Source organism: Dipodomys spectabilis, unplaced genomic scaffold (genome assembly GCF_019054845.1).
Source record: "Dipodomys spectabilis isolate Male_0828 unplaced genomic scaffold, ASM1905484v1 ptg000297l, whole genome shotgun sequence".
Taxonomy (NCBI): Eukaryota; Metazoa; Chordata; class Mammalia; order Rodentia; family Heteromyidae; genus Dipodomys; species Dipodomys spectabilis.
In genome coordinates, this window is record NW_024870974.1 from 18,538,059 (window position 1) to 18,563,773 (window position 25,715).

The window sequence follows — 25,715 nt, forward strand, 5'->3', positions numbered from 1 at the left end:
TACTCAGAACTTGACATTTCTCTTTAGTTAAATTTCTACAGATTTTTCACCCAAAAAATATAGAATGATAGAGCTGAAGTGACCCTAAAAATGATTTGAGTTATTGTTGTGTTTTACTTTATCAATGAAAGAGAGAGCAAGAGAGTACAGCAATAGAGTGCTAATGGGTAGTTTGTGAAAACAGAAGTGCTATGAGCAAATACCCTTTTTTTCGTATGACAAGGTAGCAGAATCTTTCTAGAAGAAATGCCAGAATGCAAGAAATCTAAATACAGGTTTTCCTATTTACTTCTGTGTTATCTTTCATTATACTGCTAAAAGACCATGAATAGTTTTCATTTTTAGTTTATGTGATTTTTTTTCCTTTTGTATTTTAAACATGTTACCATTCCCTTAATTTATTTTCATTCTTATAGCCTGATGCTATTTTTTAATAGCATGTGCTATCCTAATACTTTTTAAGTATTGTAAAGGAGTAAGTATTTGGGGAAAGTAACATTAGAATATGTAGCACAAAGCTATAAGGTGTGAGGAGTTGGTTGGTTTCCTTTTCCCAAAGAAATCTCCTCATATAGTTGTTTAATGTGAAAGGAAAAGGTGGAGAAAGTTCTAATCAACTTTTGTACATTATGTAGAACTTCATTTTCTAAACTCTGCAAAAGAAAGTTTCATATTTAATGGGCCATCATGAATTATTCCATTTATTATCTACTTCCTTCTTTCAAAGACATGATCTGGATAAAAGGCGGGGTGAATAATTTCAAAAAATACAATACATTTTTAATGGGAAGGTGCAAACTACAGATTCTCATGACTATTAGCAAGTGCACAGGAAATAGAATTTAACTTGCAAAACTCGTCAAACTCTTGCAAAGATAAAATGTGTGACACATTTTTGTAAAAATAGAGCACAGAGAGGCAAAGTTTTCTTTTTAAGGCAACTTGTTGTTTCTGCTAAATTTAGTCTTTATGTTCCCCAGTTTCCTACTTTAAGTTTGATATTTCACTCTGTTTATATATATAGAAAAACAATGGTCCTTTTATTTGTAAAGATGTAGAAAGAATTAGTAGAAAATAGTTTCAGGAAAAAAATCTTAAATAACAGGATTTCTAAAAAATAGAGGTTATTATGTTTCAAACACAAAGTGAATATCATTTTCTATGGAGTCTTATGGTAGCAAAATTTAAAATATTAATTTGGACAAAAATAGTTGCGCTAGCATGAGTATGTCTACCTAGGTTTTCATCATGAAGTATATAGTTCATATATTACTTTGTTTTCCTCTCCTTTTCTCATGTTGGCTGTCATCCTATTAGGACAAAATAGAATGGAATTATATTACTTATTCAGATTTGGTTTTATCACTATAAGTGAATTTAAAAGCTATGAGTATTTTCTGGTTTTGTTTTCACTTATATTTAAATGGTTTATCTCTCATGGAAAGATACAGTGTAATTTAACAGAACACAAAATCATAGGCTCACTTTGTTGAAACAAGATGCTTGCACTCATGTTTAGTTCTGGCTTCAAAATATTTTTCTTGACAATATTTGCTTTAAAAATGGCACCAGTCGCTGTCTGACCTATAGCTTCAATCATTCTTTTGTAAGGAAGTGTGCATTTCTCAAAGCAATTTACAAGTAATAAAATTGCTTATCAAAATTGTGAGCATAATTAGCTTCATGTAAGAGCCTCTTTCATTCTTTTTCACCACAATTCTAAGGAAACTTTAACTTTTTAAAGATTTATTTTAAAAAATTTATCATCTTTAAGTAGCTATACCAAGGGGTTTCAACATGTCAATTTATGAATATTCTGCATCTTAAAATTTTATTTATTTCATTATCTTTAATTGTACAATTCATCATGTCATTTTACAAGAACTGTGGGTTACTTTATCTTTAAGTAGTTGTACAGAGATGTTTCAATTCAACACGTCAGTTTATAAGTACAGGTGTCTTTTTTCATTTTTCATTTTTTTAATTTAATTTTATTGTCAAGGTGATGTACAGAGGGGTTACAGTTACATAATAAGGTAGTGAGTAATTTCTTGTCAAATTTGTTATTCCCTCCCTCATTTTCTCCCACTTTACCCCCAGACCCCCACCAAGTTGTACGGTTCATCCCCAACATAGTGTCCTGTGAGTATCACTGCTGCATTGGTTCACCTTTGTCCTTTGTCTCACCATTTTGTTTCTCCCTTTCCTTTCCTCAATTTGATAAACGTATATACAATACTCAGGGCACCGAAATCAAATACAGTGACAACAGGGGGTGTGTTATAGGGGGGAAACACAAAAGAAAAAAGAACTCGCATAGTACATTAACAACAACAACAAAGAAAAACCTCTTGTTTCCACATCTTGGAGTTCATTTCGCTTAGCATCATCTTATATATGTACATAGCTATTGAGCTATTGTGATCCTCTTCTAGGACTATCCTAGATATATACTAATTATTACAAATGAGGGAAACTGTGGGATCTATGGTTCTTTGGGTCTGGCTTACTTCATTTAATATGATTTTTTTCCAAGTCTTTTCCATTTGCTTTTGAATGGGGCGATATTGTTCTTTCTGATGGAAGCATAGAATTCCATGTGTGTGAATGGATAAAGAAAACGTGGTATATATACACAATGGAATTCTAAGGAAACTGTTTTTTTTTAAAAATATGCTTTAAGTTTGAGACTCTTCAAGACAGAAAGTAATTGATACTTCAATGCTGTGTGACAGCTCTGTGGATATTTAGATGATGCTTACTAATACCATGCTTATTCATGCCCAGTTGATGCCAGCTGTTGAACTTCACATACGTGATGGATGTAAAACAGATGAGCAAATCATTTTAACAGGGTACAAATATTTAAAACACTCTTATTTTGCTAAGAAAGGTATTTAAGGCATTAAAAAGGTGGCAGTACTCGACTGCCTGACAAAATTCCTCGGCTTTCCTCTGCTATTGGAGATTATCGCCATCAAAATCCCGTTTGACTTATAAACATTCACAGTCTTACAAAAGGTGACGATGTTTGATGCTAAACACCAGTTCTAACCATTGAATCACTGAATTGATTTTTTTTGTTCAGTTTGACACAAATATTCTATGTGTACTAAATAAAATCTCCATGTTGAACTGAATCCTATGCTTTGGGGAGATTCTTTACTAACCAAGTTTTAGAATATTATCTATTTGTTACAAGAATTATATTAGTAATCTTATTTATAAAAATTTTATGGGCTGATCTTTATTTCGTAGTAATTATTGTTAGGTTTCTTTACAAAAGAGTTTCAGGATGAATTAAGCTAGCTTTTTTTTCCAAGTGGTCTTTTTGAATTTTTACATATACTTTACAAGCACTGGAATTTTAACAAGGCATTCTAAATCTTATTATTAAAAAATAATAATTTGTATTTTCAAATAATATAAAGCAAAACTTTTCCCAGAAGAGTCTCCTCCAAAAATATATATCATTTATATGTTTTTAATTTAAAGAACTAGAGATTATATAACACTTATTTGAACAGTAATTCCAATACAAATTTAATAATAAATGCATAAGGGTGTTTCTTTGGAATGAAACTAAAATGTTACATATTTCAATCCTTACATGAGCATTTTATATAAAATTATAGCAGTATATAAGATATATAATGGCACAATATAGGGATAGCTCAATACTTTCACATCCAAAATATTTTTCTCTTAAAATAATGTCTATACATTTTGCAAAGAAAATAAAATTTGTTAAAAATAGTTATGCTATTGAAATTCTTATTACATGGTTAGTCACAATTTCTGTAATATTATAAAGAGAGCTATCTTGTTGGAACACACACTAGATTATATGTAAGGTGTAATGATTGTATTGTGCTCTTTATTTGCATTATTTTTTGAGACTTTTAAATATTTAGGAGAAATTAGCAATGGATACTAATTGTAGTTCTACTAATAATGTTTCTTTTGATCAGAGATAATAAAATTCTACTTTCTGAATACTAGGAATACTAATCAAATATTACTTACATAATTCTTTTGACTAGGACATAATAAAACTCTTTCTGAAATCCTTTTTTCAGTGACTTTTATTTTTTAATTATTTTATGTATTATGTATTAATTATTTTTATTTAATTATTTTATGCCATTTAACCTAGCGTTAAGATTGGGGATATGTTAAGATTTCAGAAAGAAAGAGGTGACATTGGTCAACATATATTGTATTCATTAACACATCCCCATTATATTATATTATAGCAAATAAACAGTGATCCACAAGTGAGTGGTGGAAGCACCCAGTGAGTTTGTTTAAGAAAAACACTCAAAAGTCAAGAGTGATTTTTGTATCTGCATTTTATTTAGATCAATGGAAATGCCTCATTAAACACAAGAGTGTTTAGTTCTAAAATACCTTTGCTCATGTTTCCAATAATGAGAATTAAGTGGTTTGGAAACTGCTCATCTGTGACATGAGATGTAAACCTGTTCTGTTCACATTTTGCACTGAGAGCTGTTGTGAGCAGATCTCATAGACAGTTCTGTTTTGGCTCTGAACTGATGGGAGGGATAGGGAACCATGCATAACTTTATCTTGACAGTTTGTGTCACTTTATTTACATGCTAATCAATAGAATGCCTGTATGAAGATAGCTAATGGAATCATCAGTTATGTGGTGTACCTGCAGTTTGCTAAATTTCCAGTAGATGCCTCCAGAGACCAGCCAACTCATTGCAAAGCCTATAAACTTAAAAAAGGATTTTTAAAAATATATATTAAAACTTTTGCAGCTGTGTGCTGACAGCTCATGCATGTAATCTTAAATACTCACATGGCTGAGATCTGAGAATCAAAGTTCAAAGCTAGCCAGAGCAAGAAAATCCATGAGACACTTATCTTCAATTTGCCACCAAAAATGCCTGATAATGGTGCTGTGGTTCAAGTGGTAGACACTAGCCTTGAGCAAAAAAGGTCAGGGACAGTGCTCAGGCCCTGAGTTCAAGCTCCATGACTGGCACCAAAAAAAAAACCCACAATTTTTCTGGCTATATTGGGAAGCATTTGAGAAAAAAACAGAATTCTTAGCTCCCCATTAATTCTTTTTGATGTTTATTACAAATATATGTGTGCTAATTAATCAGTAATAATCAATACTATGATGTATGATTTATGAAAGCCTAAATGTATAAAATAGTTTGTTTTTGTTGCAATCCTATGTATTTTTAAAGTCAGTTTCTTTCTAACTTATCTTCTTCATGTATTTATATGGCTGAAGAAATGCTGTATTCCTGTTTTGGGGAAAAGAATACCCTTTTCACACACTCATACACCTATACATACACACACACACACACACACACACACACACACACACACACACACCAACTAATAAACATATTTGAAGAACTTACCCACTTGTCAGTATGTGTACTTCCGGTCCTTCAAGTACAGGGAATCACTACCTACACTAAGAAGTCTGGGTAAGAATACTGATTCACTTTATTTCATGGAAGTTATATTATATGAAGCTGTTTAAGTATTAATTTAAGTCAATGTAATTATCCTGTAGGTAATTTTAATAACATTTATCCCCACTGTATGAATGTGAGACTATGATAATTGGCACAGATAACCCACTGGTGACTTATAAATATTAGCTTAATGGAATTCTCATCCCGACTTTTGATTAGCCAGGACAGATCCTGAGAGTTTATCTTTGTCAGATTAGATAAAATTTATATGGCCTTGTTTTAAAAGTATGGAGTTTTTTTTTAATTGAGCTGTTTGAAATATTTGCCTGACTGAGATGCTGCACCTTGATATTATAATTTTAGTTCACCCCATGAAGAATTAAATGAGCTGTACCTGTCATGCACTGGGGTTTGTGCATTGGTTTCGATATGAAGAAAATCAAGTCCATTCATTTCATCTACTTGTCTCCTTCATGTGTGTGGAAGCGTGTGGTTTTTTAAAAAATCCATTTAAACATTGGTGTGTATCAGTGTTTCTCCTGCTAGGTCCTTCATTGTGACTCACTTCTATTTAGTCTGCTCTTTCGTGGGTGCTCCCAGCTAGTTGTTCCCTCTTTTTTAAGGAGGGGGATCGTGGGGCAGGATAATAATGATCTCTCCTCCAAATCCAATTCAGACATGTATTTGAACGGGTTAAAAAATGAGTAACTTTCCAGTTGGAGATTACATTATGATTGTCAGATTGGGTCAGATTCTCAAACAAACAGTCTATTGAGACCATTGTGTGAAGGAGGAAGAAAGTAGCTCGGGGAGGAGGAGGGTAATAAGCTACATTATTTAATATGCTAGAAGGTAATGTAGGGAAGTGAGAAGAACTCAAAATTTGTCACCGCAGAGATCTTGGGGTGAACTTCTACTCTGTCATTGATGAGCTTGTGTGCTGTGTGGCTTTGGGCAGCATGACCTCACTGAAGAGAAGGGGTCTCTGGTTTTGATTTTTGTGAACATGGAAGTGCAGTACTTTACAGAGATACTGAACAAGTTGAAAAATGATAGCCACGCAGGGCCTGATTCACTGCAAATGCCCCATAAATCGTAGCTACAAACCAGGTAGCATTTAAATGTCTCCCTACTATCTCCCTAGTTATTGACCAGAAAGCATCTATTTCCAAGACCAGTTGAACCACAGCTCTATTTTCAGCTTTTTGCTGGTGAATTAGCCGTAAGAGTCACATGGACATTTCTGCCCAGGCTGGCTTTGAACTGCAACCTTTAGATCCCAGTCTCCTGAGCAGTTAGGATTACAGGCTGGTGTCACCAGTGGCTGGCTTTGAAATGGAGTCTTGAAAGACTTTTCTGCCTAGGCAGGCCTGGAACTGCTGTTCTCTCTCCAGCTCAGCCTCCAACAAAGCTGGGTTGACAGGCATGAGCCACCAGTGCCTAGCTGTTGTTTTTATGGTTTTATTTCTTTACAGTTTCATTTCTTCTTGCATTAGTAGGCTTTCTTCATGCACAGGGAAGCATCAGCATCCAGTGCACAGACATACGTATAGAGGATGCACTGCCTAGTAGAATCAAGTTGAGTTTCTAGCTCTTGTCTGATGCTCCAGTGCCACGTATTCTGCCTCCTGGGTTCCATTTGCATGTGCCCTCAGACTCTCCAAACTCCAGTTATCTGAACCTAAACTCATCTTTCCCAAGCCCTTGTGCAACCTTTTCTATTTAGCAAATTACCAATTACTCATGGTCCCCAAGTCTGGATCTCACTCTAGGTTCTCTTTAGCCTTCACTTCCACATCATACAGTCACCAAGGATTCCATATTTTTCCCTCCTAAATACATTTTTGGATCCTGCCTGATCCATCACTCATCACCACTGGAGTCTTCCATCTCCTTCCTTATCCCCAGGTTTACCCTCCTCCTTGTCCCTTCTCTTGGATCAGGAGGAAATTTCAGATTCACAAACCCAAGGATGCTCAATTGAAAGTCCTTACTGTTTATCACTTAATTTTAACTCCTGGCCCTGAGCCTCCATCTTCCCGAGTGTAAAAATCCAATCGTCACTCTCTGAAAACGCAAGACCCATTCAGCGCATCATCAGGTTGCTCAAGATTCTAACATGCCTTCTGTTATCTTGTCTCCCCAGATAGGAACTATTGCATGCCTGAGAGCAGAGGGGAGTAGACAGAACCAACAAAGATATGCAGAGACAATTCAACTTCAGATTCAGAAGGCCAGACACATTTTTTAGTATAAATATGTTGCATGTAGCATTTACAGTGTTCTAATAAGAAAGCAGTTTGTTGGATGGATGGAATATTCATCCATCACTTTATCTCTTTGCGTGGTTTATCATTAAACATAGAAAAGAATAATTTCTGATTGATAGCTTTGTTTATTGCGTTGGAAGTCTTGCTAGGTTGCCCAGCTGAGTTTTGAACTCCTGGACTCAAGTGATCTTTCTGTTTCAGCCTCTTGAGTATTTGGAGTAACTAAATTGTTAATCTATCAAACTGTTAACTTCACTCTACCTGAAAATTATTTTTGCATATATATGTTTCATAATAGATTGCAATAAAAATGTTCACTACCGAACCTAACTATTAAAGTTCCCCATCAGATAGTGGAGAAATGACCTAGTAGATAAAATACATTGTTATTAAATGACAAGTTTGGTTTTTTGCCTGGATTATTGGTTTTTCTTGTTGTTCATTCCATCAGTTGATTGGTTGATCGGTTAATTGGCTGGCTGATTGTAGTTGGTTGATTGTTGATAGGTTTGTTGGTTGTAGTTGGTTGATTGCAGATTGGTTGGATGATTTCTGGGTTGGTTTCAATGAGAGGCTGGTGTATCAAATATTTTTGAATATTGTTAGCCAACTATCTTATTTATCTTAAAGGCACCTCAGGTCTGGACTTGATCTGTGTATAATGTAATCTTATTTAAATCATCATATTTAGGTAGCTGCTGGCATGTCGTGGGGAGGGAGGAGTCCCCCGTTAATTGCGTGAGAATGCAGACATCAAGCAGACTGACAGGGTGAGAGCTGAGCTCTGCTGCATATCTCAGTTTCAGGAACTCATACAAGAAGAGCATCTGCGTGGACATGCTTCGAGACGGCTACCACAAGTCCTTCACCGAGCTCTTCGGGCTGATGGAGAAGTGGGAGTCCCTGAAGAACGCAGCTAATTTAAAGTCCATCTTCTGGCTTCAGAAGCCTCTGGAGGAGCGGCCGGACACACTGGATCATTTCTACTACTACCTGACCAGGGCTGAGACTGCCGAGAGGGAAGGTGAGTAGGTGGAGGCCTGGGGGTGGGAGGCTTGAAGGGAAAGACTTCAAATTGTCCCACTAATGAATCTGAAGCCTTAGGGCAGTAGAGCGCAGTGCACCTAGTCCACTGCCCATGAAATAATTCCAGGGAGTGTGGGAACACTAACTCCCAAGGCTTCCCAGGCTCAAGGGAAGACTTTACATAGCACCTACGGGCCTGTGTGTGTGTGTGTGTGTGTGTGTGTGTGTGTGTGTGTGTGTGTGTGTGTGTGTGTGTGTATTATGTTGGGGGAATATAACAGAAGACAATTGTTTGTGTTATGTAATACATTTTAAATTGCACAATTAATATAAGAATATGATGATTGAAGTTCAAATATAGTGATCAAAGTTCAAAGCCAGCCCAGGCAAGAAAGTCTGTGGGACTCTTTATCTCCAATAAGCTTCCAAAGAGCCAGAAGTAGAGTTGTGGTTCAAGTGGTAGAGTGCTAGCCTGGAGAAAAAAATCTCAAAGACAAGGCCCAAGTCCTGAGTTCAAGCAGCTGTAGGACCAACACACACACAAATACAAACACACACACACACACACACAACACACACACACACACACGTGCATGCATAATCTTAGCTACTCTGATGGCTGAGATCTAATGATGATGAGTCATCATTAGATGATTTGAATCAAAGCCAACCTGGCAAACAAATCCCTGAGATTTTTGTATCCAGTTAACCAGCAAAAAGCTCCAACTGAAAGTGTGGCTCAAGTGGTAGAACATCAGCTTTGAGTAACAAAAGTAGGTAAGAGTTTGGGGCCCTGAGTTCAAGCCCCAGTAGCAGCACAAATGGATAAAAATTTTTAAAGTAGTCTTTTGATGAACTTTAAAATGTAATTTACATATAATTTCTCAAGAAGTCAATTTCTTTTTTTCTGTTGCTGTTGTAGTAGTGGGATTGAACCCAAGGCATTGCACACTTGAGCCATGCCCTAGCTCTTTTGTTGATATTTTGGTTTTAGATAGTATCATTCTAGCCTTGAGTCTCAATCCTCCTGCCCCTGCCTCCTGAGAAGCTGAGATTACAAGTATACATCAAGAAGTTAACAATTTTAGATAAAATATATGATTGCAAGAAACCTACACCCCAAGTATTAGCTCCAAATTCCAAAGTGATATTTTTGCTAAAGTAAGATTGCTCAAGGTAAATTTCATCCTTGGTCCTTGTTAGGTTTAAATCTGCCATGGCCACTGATTGAAGTAGAGACTTCCACTTGAATGCTGTATAAGTAAGGGCCAAACATCTGATTTGTCGTAAAGTAGTCAACTTATAAAGCGTTTTGTAATTATGAGGAATCTGAAATGCTAGTCTGTTTTAAGATTGCATGCATTTAAATTTCTAAGCTTTTATTAAAGTAATGCAATTACACATATAAATATACTCCTCCAAGTTCAATGAAGGCCCACTTTAGTAATAGTTAAAGTCTCATGCAAGTAGTAGGAATAACAAAGTACTTTTTCCACTCAGTGCTCTGTCATATATCTGGTGACTGAGTTCAGTGGGGGAGAAGCCATGACCTCTTGCTCAGAATTACTTAAGGGCAGTGCTGGGGGTAGAGGATGGCGGTCCTGGGTGAAATTAAATTAGACAAGTAGAATTCTTGTATGAAGATCATTATGGAAATACTTCCATTGAACAACATGTAAGCCTTTATATAATAACTTTTAAAAATTGAGGTAACATTCTGCAGTCAACACATCAACTTTATTATGGAAAAGTAGTGAATTGAATAATGAATGTGTCAGGAAATGGGATCCATACATTCACTTTGATATAATTGAAGTGGTCCTAACCCATGTGTGTGTATATATGTGTGTGTGTTTTCAGACATGTGCACATGCATGTCTGTGTGTGTGACATATAGAAATGTGTTAGCAGTATCCCCAGGCCCCTTCCCGCATGGTCCTGGGGTCTGAGACAATCACCGTGAGACAGTATGGCTCTGCACCTCGTGCTGTCGCGCATCGGATAGGACGCAGTCTGGGGTCACAATGAAGTTCATTTAATCAAAGCTGAGGCACTAACAATGGCCATCAGGTCACTTCTGTCCCTGGGGATTTACAGAGCAGCAACCCAGAGTTATTTAAATTACTTGGCAAAACATCTCTTGCCATTTTATAGCAAAGTTGTGTTTAAACTCAGTTCCTTCTTTTTCATTCATTCGAGCCTTGCTTTGTGTCTGTTACATTTCTTATCCTATCTGTCGTGGTGAGCTAGCTACTTCTGTGACATCTGTAATATTGTGATTAGAGTCTTGAGCCCCCAGGGCCTGGGGAAGAGACCGCAATAATGGAAAGGGGAAACCAAATCGATAGATAATGCAAACATTATTTACATTTGACTTTTAAATTCTTGTCAAAGGTTGAGTAGCCTTTTTTCCCCTAGTAGCATTTTGTCTAACTTACACAAAATGTATCCTACCCAGAGCTCCATGTGACACAAGTTTTATACAAAGCAAAACCTAAACACAAGTTGTCTGGTAAAATAAATTTAGCAAGTAGCAGGTGTCAACTACATTGAACCCATGGATGTGAATTTATTGCAGGATATATCAGAGTCTTTAATATATTGTGTGATTTATTAACAGAGGAAGATTAGCAAGAAGATCTCCCCAATATATTTCACCATGAACAATCTCTTCTTTAGGGAGTATGTCTAGAACAAACCAGCAATAGGATTTCATCTTCTGGGTAAGCCCACTGACAAGTTGAAAGTAGTGATTCACAGACAAGGGGTAAAGCTGCTTAGAACGTAAAGGGTAGACATAGAAAAATGCCTTAGCTATGCAAGGAATAGTGGTGCATGCCTGTAATTCAAGTTACTCAGGTGGCAGTGGTAGAACTGCAATCTGAAACTAGCCCAGACAAAGTGTGAGATCCTGACTGCAAACAAACTAAGGCAAAAATGGCTGCTACTGGGGGAGGAGGGATGACAGGTGCAAAGGCCTAAATTCAAATTCTAACGGGGGTGTGTGTGTGTGTGTGTGTGTGTGTGTGTGTGTGTATACATGCAACTTAAATGGCAGGTTACTTTTTTTCCAATCCTGAGGCTTGAACCCTGGGCCTGGCATTGTCCCTGAGCTCTTCAGCTCAAGGCAAGAGCTCTACCACTTGAGCCACAGCACCACTTCCAGTTTTCTGCTGGTTAATTGGAGATAAGAGTCTCATGGACTTTCCTACCTGGACTGGTGATCCTCAGATCTCAGCCTCCTGAGTAGCTAGGATTACAGGTGTGAGCCACCAGTGCCCAGCAAAGGCAGGTTACTTTAAACACGGAATCCTGTAAGTGCATATAAGTAAAACTCACTGGCTTAAAACTTCATTAAATGTTGAGAATATTGGCTTAAAACTTCATTAAATGTTGAGAATATTTTTTATTAAAGTTTAATTATTGAAAAATAGGAAAAAAGGCTGTAGGACCACATGCTTATTCTTTAAATTTTTACATATGCCTCTTATTATAACTGTTAAATATTTTAATTATTTACTCTATTTAAATGTGTAATCTTTTATGTCTAACCCCTAAAATTAGTAACTTTGACCTAGGGATATGACATTTTAAATACTAGACTAGGGAAATAAATAAATAAATATATATATATATACACACACATATATATAAATAATTATATAACTATATATATGGCTATATAATATGTTTATGTAAAGGAATGTTATAGGCTTTAGAAATTTCTTTTGAAACACTAGAGAGACTTGTTTACAAGCTGCTTTTAGTGTTTAGCCACTTTGCTTTTTCTGGAGCTCTTTACGTTCATTTCTTAGTTGTGCTCGTGGCTAATACTCCACATACTGTCATCCCTTTGGAACTGCCCCTCTGGAGGCAGAGAATTCTGACCCTAACATGCATAATGATGGTTAGGGGAAAGGAAGTTTCTGGAACTGAAACCTGAAGACCACTCTCCATATTCACAAGTATGCCTAAATAGTAAATGTAAAAACAAAAGTACAGAAAGATCATGAATGTCTTCATTTACCATGAAAGAAGGTTTGCAGGACTGAGCTCCAATTTACTCATGCAAACATTTTTGTTCCAGTTTGCTACTGCAGTGGGGTTTGTGAGATTTGTTCATCCTTTGTTAACACACTTTTAAAAAATATGTCAGATGCTGCTGGGCACCGGTGGCTCAAGCCTGTAATCCTAGCTACACAGGAGGCTGAGATCTGAGGATCACAGTTCAAAGCCAGCCTGGGCAGGAAAGACAGTGAGACTCTTATCTCCAATAAACCACCAGAGGAAAGTTTGGGTTTTGGGGTTTTTTGGGTTTTTTTTTTTTTTTATCATGTAAGACGGAAGTTCTTACATCTGTCTGAGAAATATCCTAACAGACTGCAAGAACCAAAACAAACCATCTTTCTTCTAGCTATTAGCTACTGTTCAGAGCAATGATAGTGTCATCCCTAATTTTGTCTAAGCTATTAATTATTCCTTTGGTCCCCTTAGTCACTTAAAAATTGAGAATACTTTCAATGTCAACAGATATAGCAAATTTTGATCTAGCCTTCTAATTCAATATTTTTGTACTTTTCTCCAACTTTTTCTACCAACCGATTCTCAGCCCAAAATAGTTTTTCTTACATTTTTTTCTCATTCTTGTCTCAGATTTTAAATGGTTTAAATGCAAGGTATATGTAAACAACTCCTCAGAAAAGAGAGACACTTTTCACAAACAGCAAATCAAGTCATCAGACCAGCACTTTTTGACATGATGAGTTAAAAACCATAGTTTCCTCTTTCCTTGATGCTATTAACTTGAGTAGTTATATTGAAAATTTTAAACTACTGGTGGTACTGTATTTCAAGGTGATAGAAAAACAACATTTTTTATTTAAATAATCAGGGCACTATTTAACATTACCTGAAGATATTCCCCATGTTTATTGTTATTATAATGATGGTGTGCTTGGTTCTGTATGTAATAAAACAATTCCTGTTAAGTTTTTGTGAACTTGAATTTGTTTTCGTTCTGGGAGTCAAAAGAAATGTTATCTTAAAAAAAATAAAAATACAGAAAACCAGAAGTGGCACTGTGGCTCAAGTAGTAGAGCGCTCGCCTTGTACTGAAGAACTGAGGGATAGCACCCAGACCCAGAGTTCAAGCCCCACGACAGACAAAAATAAATTAATTAATTAATTAAAAATAAAGTCAGATGCCACTTTGCGGGAGTGAGGGGGAAGAGATTATTCTATTATTCATTATTCACATCTACAAGGGAAATTTTAAAAAAAGATAAAAGGAATGACCAGCTAGTGTTCATGGAAAAATATTACCCAGAGAACAGAGGCTTTCAAACCTGCTCTTCCTTAACATTGCTAGAAACTTTTGTTACCAGAAACATTGCTAGAAAATGAACGAAGCTTAAAGAGTTACCTGATCATCACCCTTAGCCCTCTCTGCCATGGGATTTCTTCCTTCCTGGTGAAAACAAATGTCTTAATATTGCACCTCCTCTCTGCTTGCTTCACACACATTTTTGCTGTGCTTCAGAAAATTTCCTTTCTCAAACATCCAATAGGAGAAGTATTCGGTGACACCACCCCACTCCTTTCTTTCTCCCCAAAATGGCAATTTTGCTAAAAGGTGTCATCCTGTCCTGTCTCCTCTATAACAAAGTCTCCTGTTTTAACCAAAAATACATCCATTTCCAATCTGTTCTGTGTTTTCAGAAAGTCACGTATTATTTTATTCAAGTTTATGTCCTTTTATTAATGTGACTGTCTTCATAAGCTAAATGGAATTTTCACATTTAGATATTGTTTTTCAAACAGTTAAAGAACAGCATGGAGTACATGTCCCCATGTGACTGCGCAGGTTAAAAGGCTGAGCTGTGGAACTGATAGCATCTCCTCTGTGTTTCTCTCTGAAGGCTACCTGGAAGACGTGTATAATAACCTGTACGCCCTGGCCTGTTACTTTAGTAATCCTGAAGACAAGTGGGTGCGAAATCACTTCTATGAGCGATGTTTCCAGATGGCACAGCTCATTAAGGTTGATGGAGGGAAGAAGGAAGCTGAGTCGGAGGCGCACATGGGCCTTCTCTACGAGGAAGAGGGTAAGTGGCCACTGGCCAGACGGACCCTGGGTGTTTCACCCCCAATCAGGCAGCCAGAGCCCATGCACATGGAGCGGGAGTGTGCCGATATCAAGACCTGACCCAAGAAAAAGGATGCAAATTGTTGAGGACACAAAGCCAAGTCCATAAGTGTGACCTGTGGAGTCACCTTGAAGAATGCCCATTGCTAGGCCAGTGCTGAAACCTGTGGCTTGGAGCTCCCAGCATGCTCTCTAGTCCGCCCCACCCCCTTGAGACTCCCTCATCTCTTAGGTGGGAGATGCGCTGTTTTCATTGTTTTCCTCTCATGAGAGTCCTCTGGTCGTTTTAACTTCTCATATAGGAAAATGTTTGCAAAAAATGAAAGATACATTGGCTGATTCTCCTGCATACAATCCATGATTTGTCTAGATTTGCAAATGACATGCTATGGTGATATTATCATTTCTAAACGAAATGCTCCCTTAAGTATATCTTCAAAATTTATTGCACACAAGAATTTAAGAAAATATTTATGAGAGGATAGTGAGTAGATGACATGCAATAGGTATACACATATACACGTGATATATTGTATATAATACATGCTGTATATACAATATCTATATACCCGATATATAGTACAAATATGGGAAGATAAATGTTTTATTATGAACATATTATTTCATCTCTCAAAACATTGGCAAAACAGTTAATTTTTTTAAAAAATTGTAGCCAGAATTATGTAAGACTGAAAAATAAATTTAAATGTAAATTGGGTTTTGTATTTCAGGTAGTTAATGAAATTGCAATCCGACAGGTTCTAGAAGGTGCTCAGGATCCACTCATTGTAGTGGGCAGAGGGAATTCTGGGAAACTCAGAGTGGGGTGAGAGCTCTTGTAGATGGAGCGGGAGTTAAGATGTGAGATACTTACTGGGAAGGAACTTGGGAGGTAAGTGGAATTCAGGCAGGTAAAGAAATAACCCTGTACTCTGGAAGAAGCAACTATATAGCAAAGCATAATCAGAGGAAGGGACAGGAAGAAGAACCCACTGAAGGCAGAGAGTGTTGTATTTCAGAGCAGTGATGAGAAGAATCACAAGGAAAAGGCCAAATAGCAGCAGGCCAGCATTGAGTTTGGATGACACTTCTGTTCATGGGGGAAGGAGGAGAAGGGAGGAATATGAGTCCTGTGATGTCAGCTGTGGGAGGAGTGAGGAGAGAAAGGGGTCAGGGAAGAATCTGCCAGAAGAGACCACTGAAAGGTATTTTATGAAGAGAGGACGCACTGCAGTGTTCCACTGTGGTGCAGTTTACAGTAGCTCAACATAATGTTCATGCCACAGAGATTCCTGTTGTAATAAGATTACAAATTCAAGCGATCGTGATTCATTCATTCATTGATTCATACAGTCAGTGACCAATATCCCGAATGTCTCCATCTTGTACAACTGAGGCTCTGCACCCATTAAACCACTCCCCATTAAAAACTGAAGAAACTCATTGCATACAATTGCTTGCTTTGTTGTTTCATGTCGCATTCACGCCTTCAACAGAGTATCTTGTGTCCCTGTGGTGAATGACAGTGGCGCCCTGGTTCTGCAGCTCATGCCCAGGGGCGGGCACAGTGGCTCAGGTCAAGGATGCGCTGGGGAAATGCAATGTGCTGAGGCCTGTAGGTCTCTGGCTGGCTTGCATTAGATGCTGCATCCTCCCGCATGATAACACACACCCAGATCCCACAGTAAACAGCATGTTGGGGCTTTGAACTACCTTAGGATTTTGTGTTTGAAATGACTTTACAGCTCCCGTCTGTTATTTTGCTTTGGAACTCTCTCTTGTCAGATCTAAAAACGTGTTTTCTAAACCTTTAGATGGTGGATAGACCCTAGAACCATGCTTTCATTGCCTGATAAATAAAACAACTGTCAGTGTTGATGAAAATATTCTAGAGACTGTTTGATATGCCAAGTGATGATAAAGAAACAAACAAACATGTGCGTAGCTTTTGTAATCTGAGGCAGAATTTTCTGTGGGAGAGTGAATGAGGAGTGAGAGGGGACGGGACTCACCTGGCTGGCTGTGGCTCTGGCTGAGGGTGCAGCCGCGTCCTTTCTGTGCATCTGATCTGATTGGTCCAGACAAGCAACAGCTAGGCGGCAGCTGTGCTGGGGGGGGGGGCAGGTGGCTACCTCCTGCTTCCGTGGGTGCCCCCTTTCAGGTTAAAAGAGGACACCAGCCAGCAGATGGCAATGGGCAGGTTGTCAGGGCCCAACCAAGCCGGCGATAGTCCAGGGCAAGCCTCCAGCTCCCTCAGGGGACTGTGGAGCAAATGAGGAACATGAGCTGAAGCCATTTTCACAGAGACTGGGCACATGGTTGCAGTCGGGGGTGATGTTCAGCCCACTGGCACAAATGTAGCTAGGCCCCATGCAGAGTGGAGCACAGCAGACAGATTCAAACCCCCACCACCGCTGCTGACAATGGCCCCAGTGGATGGTGTGGCCTTGTTCCCATTGGCTCAAGGGCTGGCAGGTTCGTTCTTTACATCAGCTCTCTCTAGTAGGCATGCATGGATCCTGGATTGGCAAACACTTGTAGCAGATCTCTGGCAGTATCTTCCTGTGGAATCTTCCCTTGATTTGGAAGGATCTGTCATGCAAACTGGACACACAGGCAAGGAGAATTCGGAACACATCCCTGGATCCCTGGAGAAAGTGCTCGAGGCTGGATCAATATTCAGTCTAGAGTGATATTCTGAGCTCTGGCATGGCAGATGCTGGGCAAGCCCTGTCCTCTCCTTTCCAGAGAGAGAAGGGACCTTTTCAGACACAATCAGGGAGGGACCAACTCTTCCTCTCATAGAAGGCCAGAACCCACAGGAAGGTGATGTGGCACAGCCTCAGTTTCAGTCCTGTCCAGCCACGCTAGCCTCCGGGGTCTGGTGCAGCATCAGGTCCTTTCCTGGTAGGACCTGAGGACCCGGGTCCATGCGTCATCGACAGGGCATTGGGTGAGGGAGGGATGCAGACTCTTGGAGGGCTCACTCCTTCCCAACTTCTCTCTGTAATGACTTAGGAACTGATCATGTTCTTGCTTTTGGCCTACTTTTGACCCACTTACTAGACACCAGTGCTAAGATGAGCTCATTTCCCCAGGGCCCAAAGGAGATCATCCTCTTTGAGGAAGGACTGGATTAAAAGGACCGGTGTTGGACTCGTTAGGCCTTCCTTTCCGGACACCTTTTATGCTGCCCCTGTTCCCACAGTTCCAGTGGGTGTCTTCCAGGCATCCTCTTGTAGTTTTCCAGTAGCTCATGCCATTGCCGACTGCTACAGGACATAGGAGGATGACTTGCTGCTCTCCTGGACCGTACATATGAGGTGCCAGTGTGATCGTTGAAGACAGGTAGGGACACCCTTGTAGGAACAGCTTAGAACAGCCTGTCTCGTCTCTACCCAGGAAAATGACAGTCAACCGTCAGTTCTAGGACCTGAACTGAGTAAGCCAGCCAGGACAGCCCACTCTTTCTGAGGAAGTTCCCCTGGTCATTGGGAGGATTGGGGACCAATACCACAGATCTGGATTAATCTCTACTTAGCCCAGGCTGTCACACAGGAGGGAACCCAGCCATCTAACTATGAGGCCTCACCTCATAAAAGTTCCATCGCCTCCCCATAGCACCGCAGTCTCTCTGGCCTTCAAGAGATACACTGGAACCACACTACAGGGTGGAATGGTAAACTTGATAGAGGAAGTGAATACTTAACCCCCTGAAGAATGTGACCTCAATAGAAAGTAGGGTCACTAGGAGCCAGTGGCTCACACCTGTAATCCTAGCTACTGAGGAGGCTGAGATCTGAGGGTTGCAGTTCAAAGCTAGCCTGGGCAGGAAAAATCTGTGAGACGGTTATCTCCAGTAAACCACTCAAAAAAATCTGGAAGTAGTGGTGTGGCTCAAGTGTTAGAACACTAGGGTTGAGTACAGGGATGCTCAGTGACAGTGCCCAGACCTTGAGTTCAAACTTGAGGAACAACACACACACAATCTGCCAGGCACCAGTGGCTCTTGTAGCCTGTGCAAGAAAGTCTGTGAACCTGCCAACCAGAAAGGACTCCAATTCTCCTATTGTGTCCAAAACTTGAAGAAGATAAAGTGCCATTGTGCTACATGTACCAACTCTGTGCCAAGTGTTCTCTATTTCTTTAATGTTTTTTGTTGTGAAAATAATGTACAGAGGGATTACAATCACACGAGAAAGGTAATGAGTACATTTCTTATCAATCATTGTTGCCTCCTCCTTTGTAACAAAAAAAAAAAAAAGAAAGTCTGTGAGACCCCTATCTCCAATTAACCACCAAAAAGCCAGAAGTGCAGTTGTGGTTTAAGTGGTAGAGCACTAGCCTTGAGTAAAAAACAACAACAACTCAAGGACAATTCAAACCCCAAGGCCCAGAGTTAAAATCCAGAGCCAGCACAAATAAAAAGTAGACCAAAGTGGGGTGGGGGAGGTAGGATGGAAGGCCTTCCTCCAAAGTGACCACACCCTTGTAGGGCGGGGAACAGTGGCTGCTGAGCCAGCCAGGGGCAGAGGAGAGAGGATGGGGGGGCAGAGGAGAGAGGATGGTGAGACACAGGGACACCCTCAGCAAGCCAGGCCACATCCCAGGCACCCAGGTCAGCATAAGGCGGAGGGGAGGATGTTTTCTCATAGCCCTCAGAAGGAATCTGCTCTGCTGACATCTTGGTTTGGGATTTCCAGCCTGGACTTCCAGTCTGGACTTCTATCCTTGAACTTCTGGCTTTCAGACCACCGAGACAATGCATCTCTGTTGGTGATCAGCCATGTCATTTGTGGTAACCCCAGAGAGCTAAACCAATGTACAACCTAGTGACAGTGGCTTCTTGAAGGAACCAAAGATATTATTACAGGGGAAAACAAAATAAAACGTCAACAATGGGGTGACATCTGAAGAATGTGAGGTGCCTTCTTTTTAAACTCTTGACATGTCAAAGTTTAGGGGTGGTGATCAATTGAGTCCTATCCAAAGTGACACAGATGAGGGGCTGGGAAGGTGGCTCAGTGGTAGAGCGCTTGCCTTGCATGCCTGAGGCCCTGGGTTCGATTCCCCAGCACCACATAAGCAAAAAGAAGAAAAGCCGGAAGTGGCGCTGTGGCTCAAGTGGTAGAGCGCTAGCCTTGAGCTGAAGAGCTCAGGGACAGCGCTCAGGCCCAGAGTTCAGGCCCCACGACCGGACCTCCCCCCCAAAGTGACACATGATAAACAAAAACTCCTTAATAGCTCATACAAATAGTCTTTTCCTAAAATTTTGGCTTTTTAAAGAATATATTCTATATCCCATTATAAATGTGGCTTTATTTTTATTCTTTAGCATTTGAAAAGAGTTTTATGATTGCATTGCTCAATTCTTAATAGAAAGGTAAAAAAACACAATAATTTAATACAATCCAAGACGCCACATCAAAATGGATAGAAACTTCATTGTAATTTCTTATTTGTCATGGAATAACATTTTCCAGTTTATTAGAAAAACAGCCTTAATAACTAAAAGACATGCAATGGATATATCAGTTTTTAGTGTGGTATTTTATTTTCTCTTTCATTTTATTAAAAATTAATAAAGATATAAGCGCAGTTGAGAGGATTTAAAAACCCATCAAATACACAAACTCTCCACTGGGGCAGCCTCTGGAGAAAGGGCATTGGCGATGTGGAAAGATATGAAGACTTATTTTACATGATATTTCCTTTCCCACTGTTAGAACTGGTGACTTTGTGTGTGTGTTTTTTTTTTAATTGAAGGAAACCTGACTAGATTTTTTTTTTATAAAAAAAACAAAGTATTGAAAAAAGATAGAAGGTTTTGATAGTGAATAAGAGATAATCAGGAAGATGAAAGAATCATTATTGATCCAATCTCACTATTAGTGGTGTAGGGAAGTGTGAGGTGCTATTTAAATGCAGAGATTGAACTGTCAGCAGCTAGCAATGGAAGCCCAAATCTGCAGAGACTTTGAGAAATATGGGACAAAAGTTTTAAGTAATAAATATCAAGCAGAACCTTGCAAATGCACACATAGGGGGTTAGTAGACACTGGGAAAGTTATTAGGACAGTCCACTGAGCCTTTGTTGATTGTGCCATTCACTAGTGAACTATGACTCTAGGAAGTCATTTCATCACTGAGAATCTCACTTTCCTCATCTCTAAGATGAGGGGTGGGAGATTGTTTCACAGAGCTCACGCACAGCTCTGATTTCTATGGGTCAACTTCCTTACTTCCTGAGTGAGGAAAATGCCAGTTTAGGAAAAGAGTTGGAACCTTCTAGTAACTTCTTTGCACCCCTCTATGTAATTCTAGTTCTAAAGAGCACGATTGTGGGACTAGTATCTCCCTCAGCACGTTGGTAGCTTTTAGAAAGATGGCTTTCTCCGTTCATAGCGTCTCTCACTATAGGGTGGGCCAATCACTCAAGAGTTCCTCCCCAGAAAAGGAAAGGATTGGTATCAGGCCTGTGAGCAGCATTTCCAGCCAATCCCCACGTGAGCCTGGCCAAAGAGGGAAGGCAGGAAGGAAGAAAGCCCAGCGCATCAGCACAGGAGGTGCAGCTGGGCATCCACTCGGTCCCAGCAGCCTGGCCACTGCTGTTCTTTCCACAGTATCTCTCTTCACTCATCTGACGGTCCATCCCATGTCCTTCCGCCTTCAGCCCCACCCTGGGCCTCCCCAGTGCCCTCTGTAGACCTTCATAGATAACACACAGTGGCAACAAAGCAATTTAGGAAAACTTGTTTGTGAGCTGCTTTTTTGGCTCTGGGCTTGTGCTTTTGATTCAGAAGCTCGACCATCTACTCCACTCATGCAAAGATTCTCTTCTTCTCTTTTCCTGCAAATGTGCACACATGAAGAGGAGAGGCTGTGTTCCAACAGGAAATCTCCCTGTTGCCTTTCTGAGTGGTTAGGATCGCTTTCATGTGTGCAGTCAGTGCTCAGTACATTTCATCTGTCTCAGTAACCTGAAGGCTTTTTTTATTTTTTGGCAAGTTCTATTGTTTCACTTGCATACTGAGCTACTGCATACAGCAGAGCTAAAACTCTGAAGGAGAATTGGGTTGACAATGGAAGAAGCAAGAATTGTTCTCTGCTGACTCATATTTTGTAAGTCAGGATCTCTACAAATGGATGCCCAAGGAAAAATGCTATAAGCATGGCTCTAAGGTCAAGCAAAACTTGTTTCTGCAGAATGACAGGTAGAGGCAGATGTGGTAAATTGGAAATAGTTTTCAGTTGCTTCATACTTTTTTTTTTCAGTTGTGGGGCTTGAACTCTGGGACTATGAGCTGTCCCTCATCTCTTCAGCTCAAGGCAAGTGCTCTATTATTTGAACCACAGCACCACTTCCAGTTTTCTGGTGGTTAATTGGGGGTTAGAGTCTCACAGAGTTTCCTGCCAGGCTGACTTTGAACTGTCATCCTCAGATCTCAGCCTCCTGAGTAGCTAGGATTACAGGAGTGAGTCACTGGCGCCTGGCTGCTTCAGACTTTTTATGTCTTCATCATTTGCCAAATCATGAAACCATTTCCCTCATGGTTCTGTCTTTAGTCCTAGCCCAGCCCAAGAATCCTATATAGAATTCAGCTAGTATCTCACTCCCTCAGTAGGCACCAGGGAAATCCACCATCATTACTGAATCCAGACTATCCAGATTGCATGTTATGCAGGTGGATCTTGAAGGAAGCTCTGCAAAGCTTAGTACAAAGAGAAATCTTCTAGAAACGAGGTGCAAAATTGAAGAGAAAAGGAGCAGTAAGCTGAGTCAGTTGGAACGAGTAGATGTGGATGGGTTTACTTATAAAGCATGTTGAAATCTAAATGTGACTTAAGTTGTTATGTAATCATGGGTAGAGTGACCTATAGCAAGGGAAAGCAGAGGAAGGAGGGAGGCTGAGGAAATGTTAAGACCAGTGAGGAGAGAGGTGGGTATGTTGTGTGAGTAAATGCAGGGGAGGAGGATGGATCTATATCACAGCAGCAGTGTTCAGACAGAAAGAAGAGAGTGGAACATGTGGCTTGCATGCAGTATACATAGAAAAGAATTAGTAGCTATATTCGATGTGAAATATATGTTAATTGATAAGGCAAAAACACTAAGACAATTGTAATTTAAAAGGAAAAGATATGGACAATTCACCAGAGTACAATAACGAATTCATAGAGAAAAGACACAACTTAAACATCAATTTGAATAATTGCAAAGTACTGTTTAACATTTCTTAAAATAGAGGGAGGCGGGGAGGAATTGCTATTCCTTGAAGTAGGGCTTATGTGAATTGCTGGTGATCTAGAGAATCGTGTCAATGGTTTGGAAAGTATTATAGCAATAGACAACCTTTCAAAACGTAGTTATGAAAATACACAGTATGAAAAATAATTCTAATATAACAATCTAGATAAGCAGGAAACTTATAGTCGACTCCTTCCAATTGTATTCAAATTACAAATGAATATAGAAACGGAGTAGAATAAAAACTAAACAAAATAAGCACCTTTTGAGTGATTGATGATGTTATTGCTGCAATATTTTAAGATTTTTCCCCAGAGTGTTTCGTTCATGCTGATTTATTTTTGCCTTTAAACTAAGTAAATGTGCCTTATATTATGGTCTTGCTAAATATTACTTGTTTTGCTTTATTGGATTACATTTTCAGAATTCTTTGGTATTTGGGGTCCAAGTTAGAGCAGTTATCATCCCAGGCCTGAATGAGTTCCTAGGACTTTGGTGACTTAATGTGAGAACCAGGAGAGTCTTTGGGAAGCTTGCAGGAATGGGGTCATACTAAGGAAAGCAAACAATGCACATTTCCTTTGTCTATCTAAATCTGGTATTTTATTCATGGATTCACAATACTGAGGCAATAACATCGTTATTATTTGCTATTAATAGATTTTTGACAAGCACGATAGGATTATTTTTTGGTTTTAAATGATTTGTATTTTCTGTCTAAATTGCTGTCATATTTTAAAATTTGTAAGGAGGAAATGTCTGTTATAGATGGTATGTTGTTAGAGAAATGGCATTTTACACCGACAATGGATCCCTTTATAAAATAGCCTTGAAAAATATACATCTTGATGACCATTATGGGTATCTGAAGGCAGCGGGAACAAATAAAAAATCAGCAACAACTCCTAACGCTGTCCATAGGCTTTCTCTATGGGGTATTGAAGTCTTTGTCGCATCTTTAGTACAATTCAGCAAGTTGGATGGAACATTTTCCCCCTCTTTATAGTTTAAAAAAAAATCTAAGTGTTCATCTTCCTCACTTGCAAATTTCTTCTAAGCCTGCATCTTAAAAGTTTCTTGGAGGAAACCTTTCCCCAAAGGAGGTTGTGTGGAGGAGCAAAGCCTGTCTTCCACTCTGGCTTCCCAGTGAGGGCGGAAGCACCAGCAGGCCTCTGATCCAAGCCCTCCTCATTCAGTCACCAGCCACAATGCAGAGCAAGCACCTCTCATTCCATCCCTGGCTACTGGCAATGCTCACCACTTTCTGGTGACTTCTTCCCACAAACAGATTTCAAAAGTGGCTTCTCGTTTACATTATCCAAGAGGTGCCTGACCAGATCAATGATTAGAAAGAGTCACTTTATACCTCCATTAAGGTCTTTCATTAGAGTCTAATAATCAAAACTATTTTTAGAAGTCGATTAGCATTGCTATTCCTATCTAAGTTAATTGTCCCTTTCTGGGTCATGTCCATTTATTCTCCATCCACTCTGTGTACACATTCATAAGGCCCAATAGTATTTAATGAAGAGATCCTTTTTAAATATTGATAGCCATGAGAAAATTATACCATGTTTGATCTGTGTTAAAGAATCCAAGTCCAAGATCTTTGAATGGAACTTAGAATAAAAAATGTAATTAGGTTACATCCCTAAAGTCTGATATATCTTTAAACAAGACTGCAAATGAAACTTTATTAAAGCTTCAAATGAATTATTTCATGGCTTTTTTTTTTTGAAAATTCATTTTCTTCCCCTTCTCTTTCATGTCTGTTACTGACACTGCTGCTTGTATTTTACCTGTCTTTCTCAGGTGGTTTAATTATTTACTGCTTAACGAGTAGTGCAGCGCGGAAGTCTCCTTCAGAGGTGCCTGCTCGGCAGCAGGTTTTCTGTTTCAAAGCTTTCCAAGGAGGCCTTGAATCGCTGTGCCTACCAGCAGCTCATGCTTCACTGAACCAACCAGTCTGGAGGCGGTTACTTCCTCTGACTGAAGCCAAGAACTTCTCTAGAAACTCCTCTACTGAGGTACAACTGAGCCCGAGTCAGCTGGGCGCATGAATCTCTTAATCAGTGTCTGTACCGTTCAAGTTTTAAAGCACCTCATGTACAGGGCCTATCCAGAGTCACTTAAACAGGTCACATAACACAAGAAGTCACCGGATGTCTGTGCAACAGCACAGAGATGATACAATTGTATCTGCATGGGCGGCAGCCACACTCTGAGTGTGGCCTTGTGAACCTTGACCAGCCCCTTATAAGAAGGGTGTGAGTGGTGAGTTGGCTTCACGGCGTTGAAGTTCAAACCTTGGGCCCTGCCTGGAAATCAAAATATTTGGCACGTTTTCCAACCAGGTTTTGAACTTCTGTTCTTTTGTCTAATCAGTGCAAAGCTCAGCTTCCTCATCTCTGATATATAAACATTATGTATGAATTAAGATCAATGAGGCTATTAAAATACATATACATATTGATGTATGTGCTAACATGTTTGTATTTACACAAGTGTGTGCACATGTATAGACACAGCAGCTAGTATCATGGCCAACACATATTTAA

The 25,715-nt window shown here is 39.4% G+C and overlaps 1 protein-coding gene across 2 annotated transcripts in view; it reads left to right on the forward strand.

The window, feature by feature from the left end:
* Window positions 1-25,715, forward strand: part of Ttc29 (tetratricopeptide repeat domain 29) — a 127,531-nt gene that overhangs the window by 11,381 nt on the left and 90,435 nt on the right. For both annotated transcript variants that reach the window (XM_042701819.1, XM_042701820.1), the window contains exons 4-5: window positions 8,539-8,762; window positions 14,683-14,868. In XM_042701819.1, coding sequence (XP_042557753.1) covers window positions 8,539-8,762; window positions 14,683-14,868 — 410 coding nt within the window. The remainder of the gene's footprint in view (window positions 1-8,538; window positions 8,763-14,682; window positions 14,869-25,715) is intronic.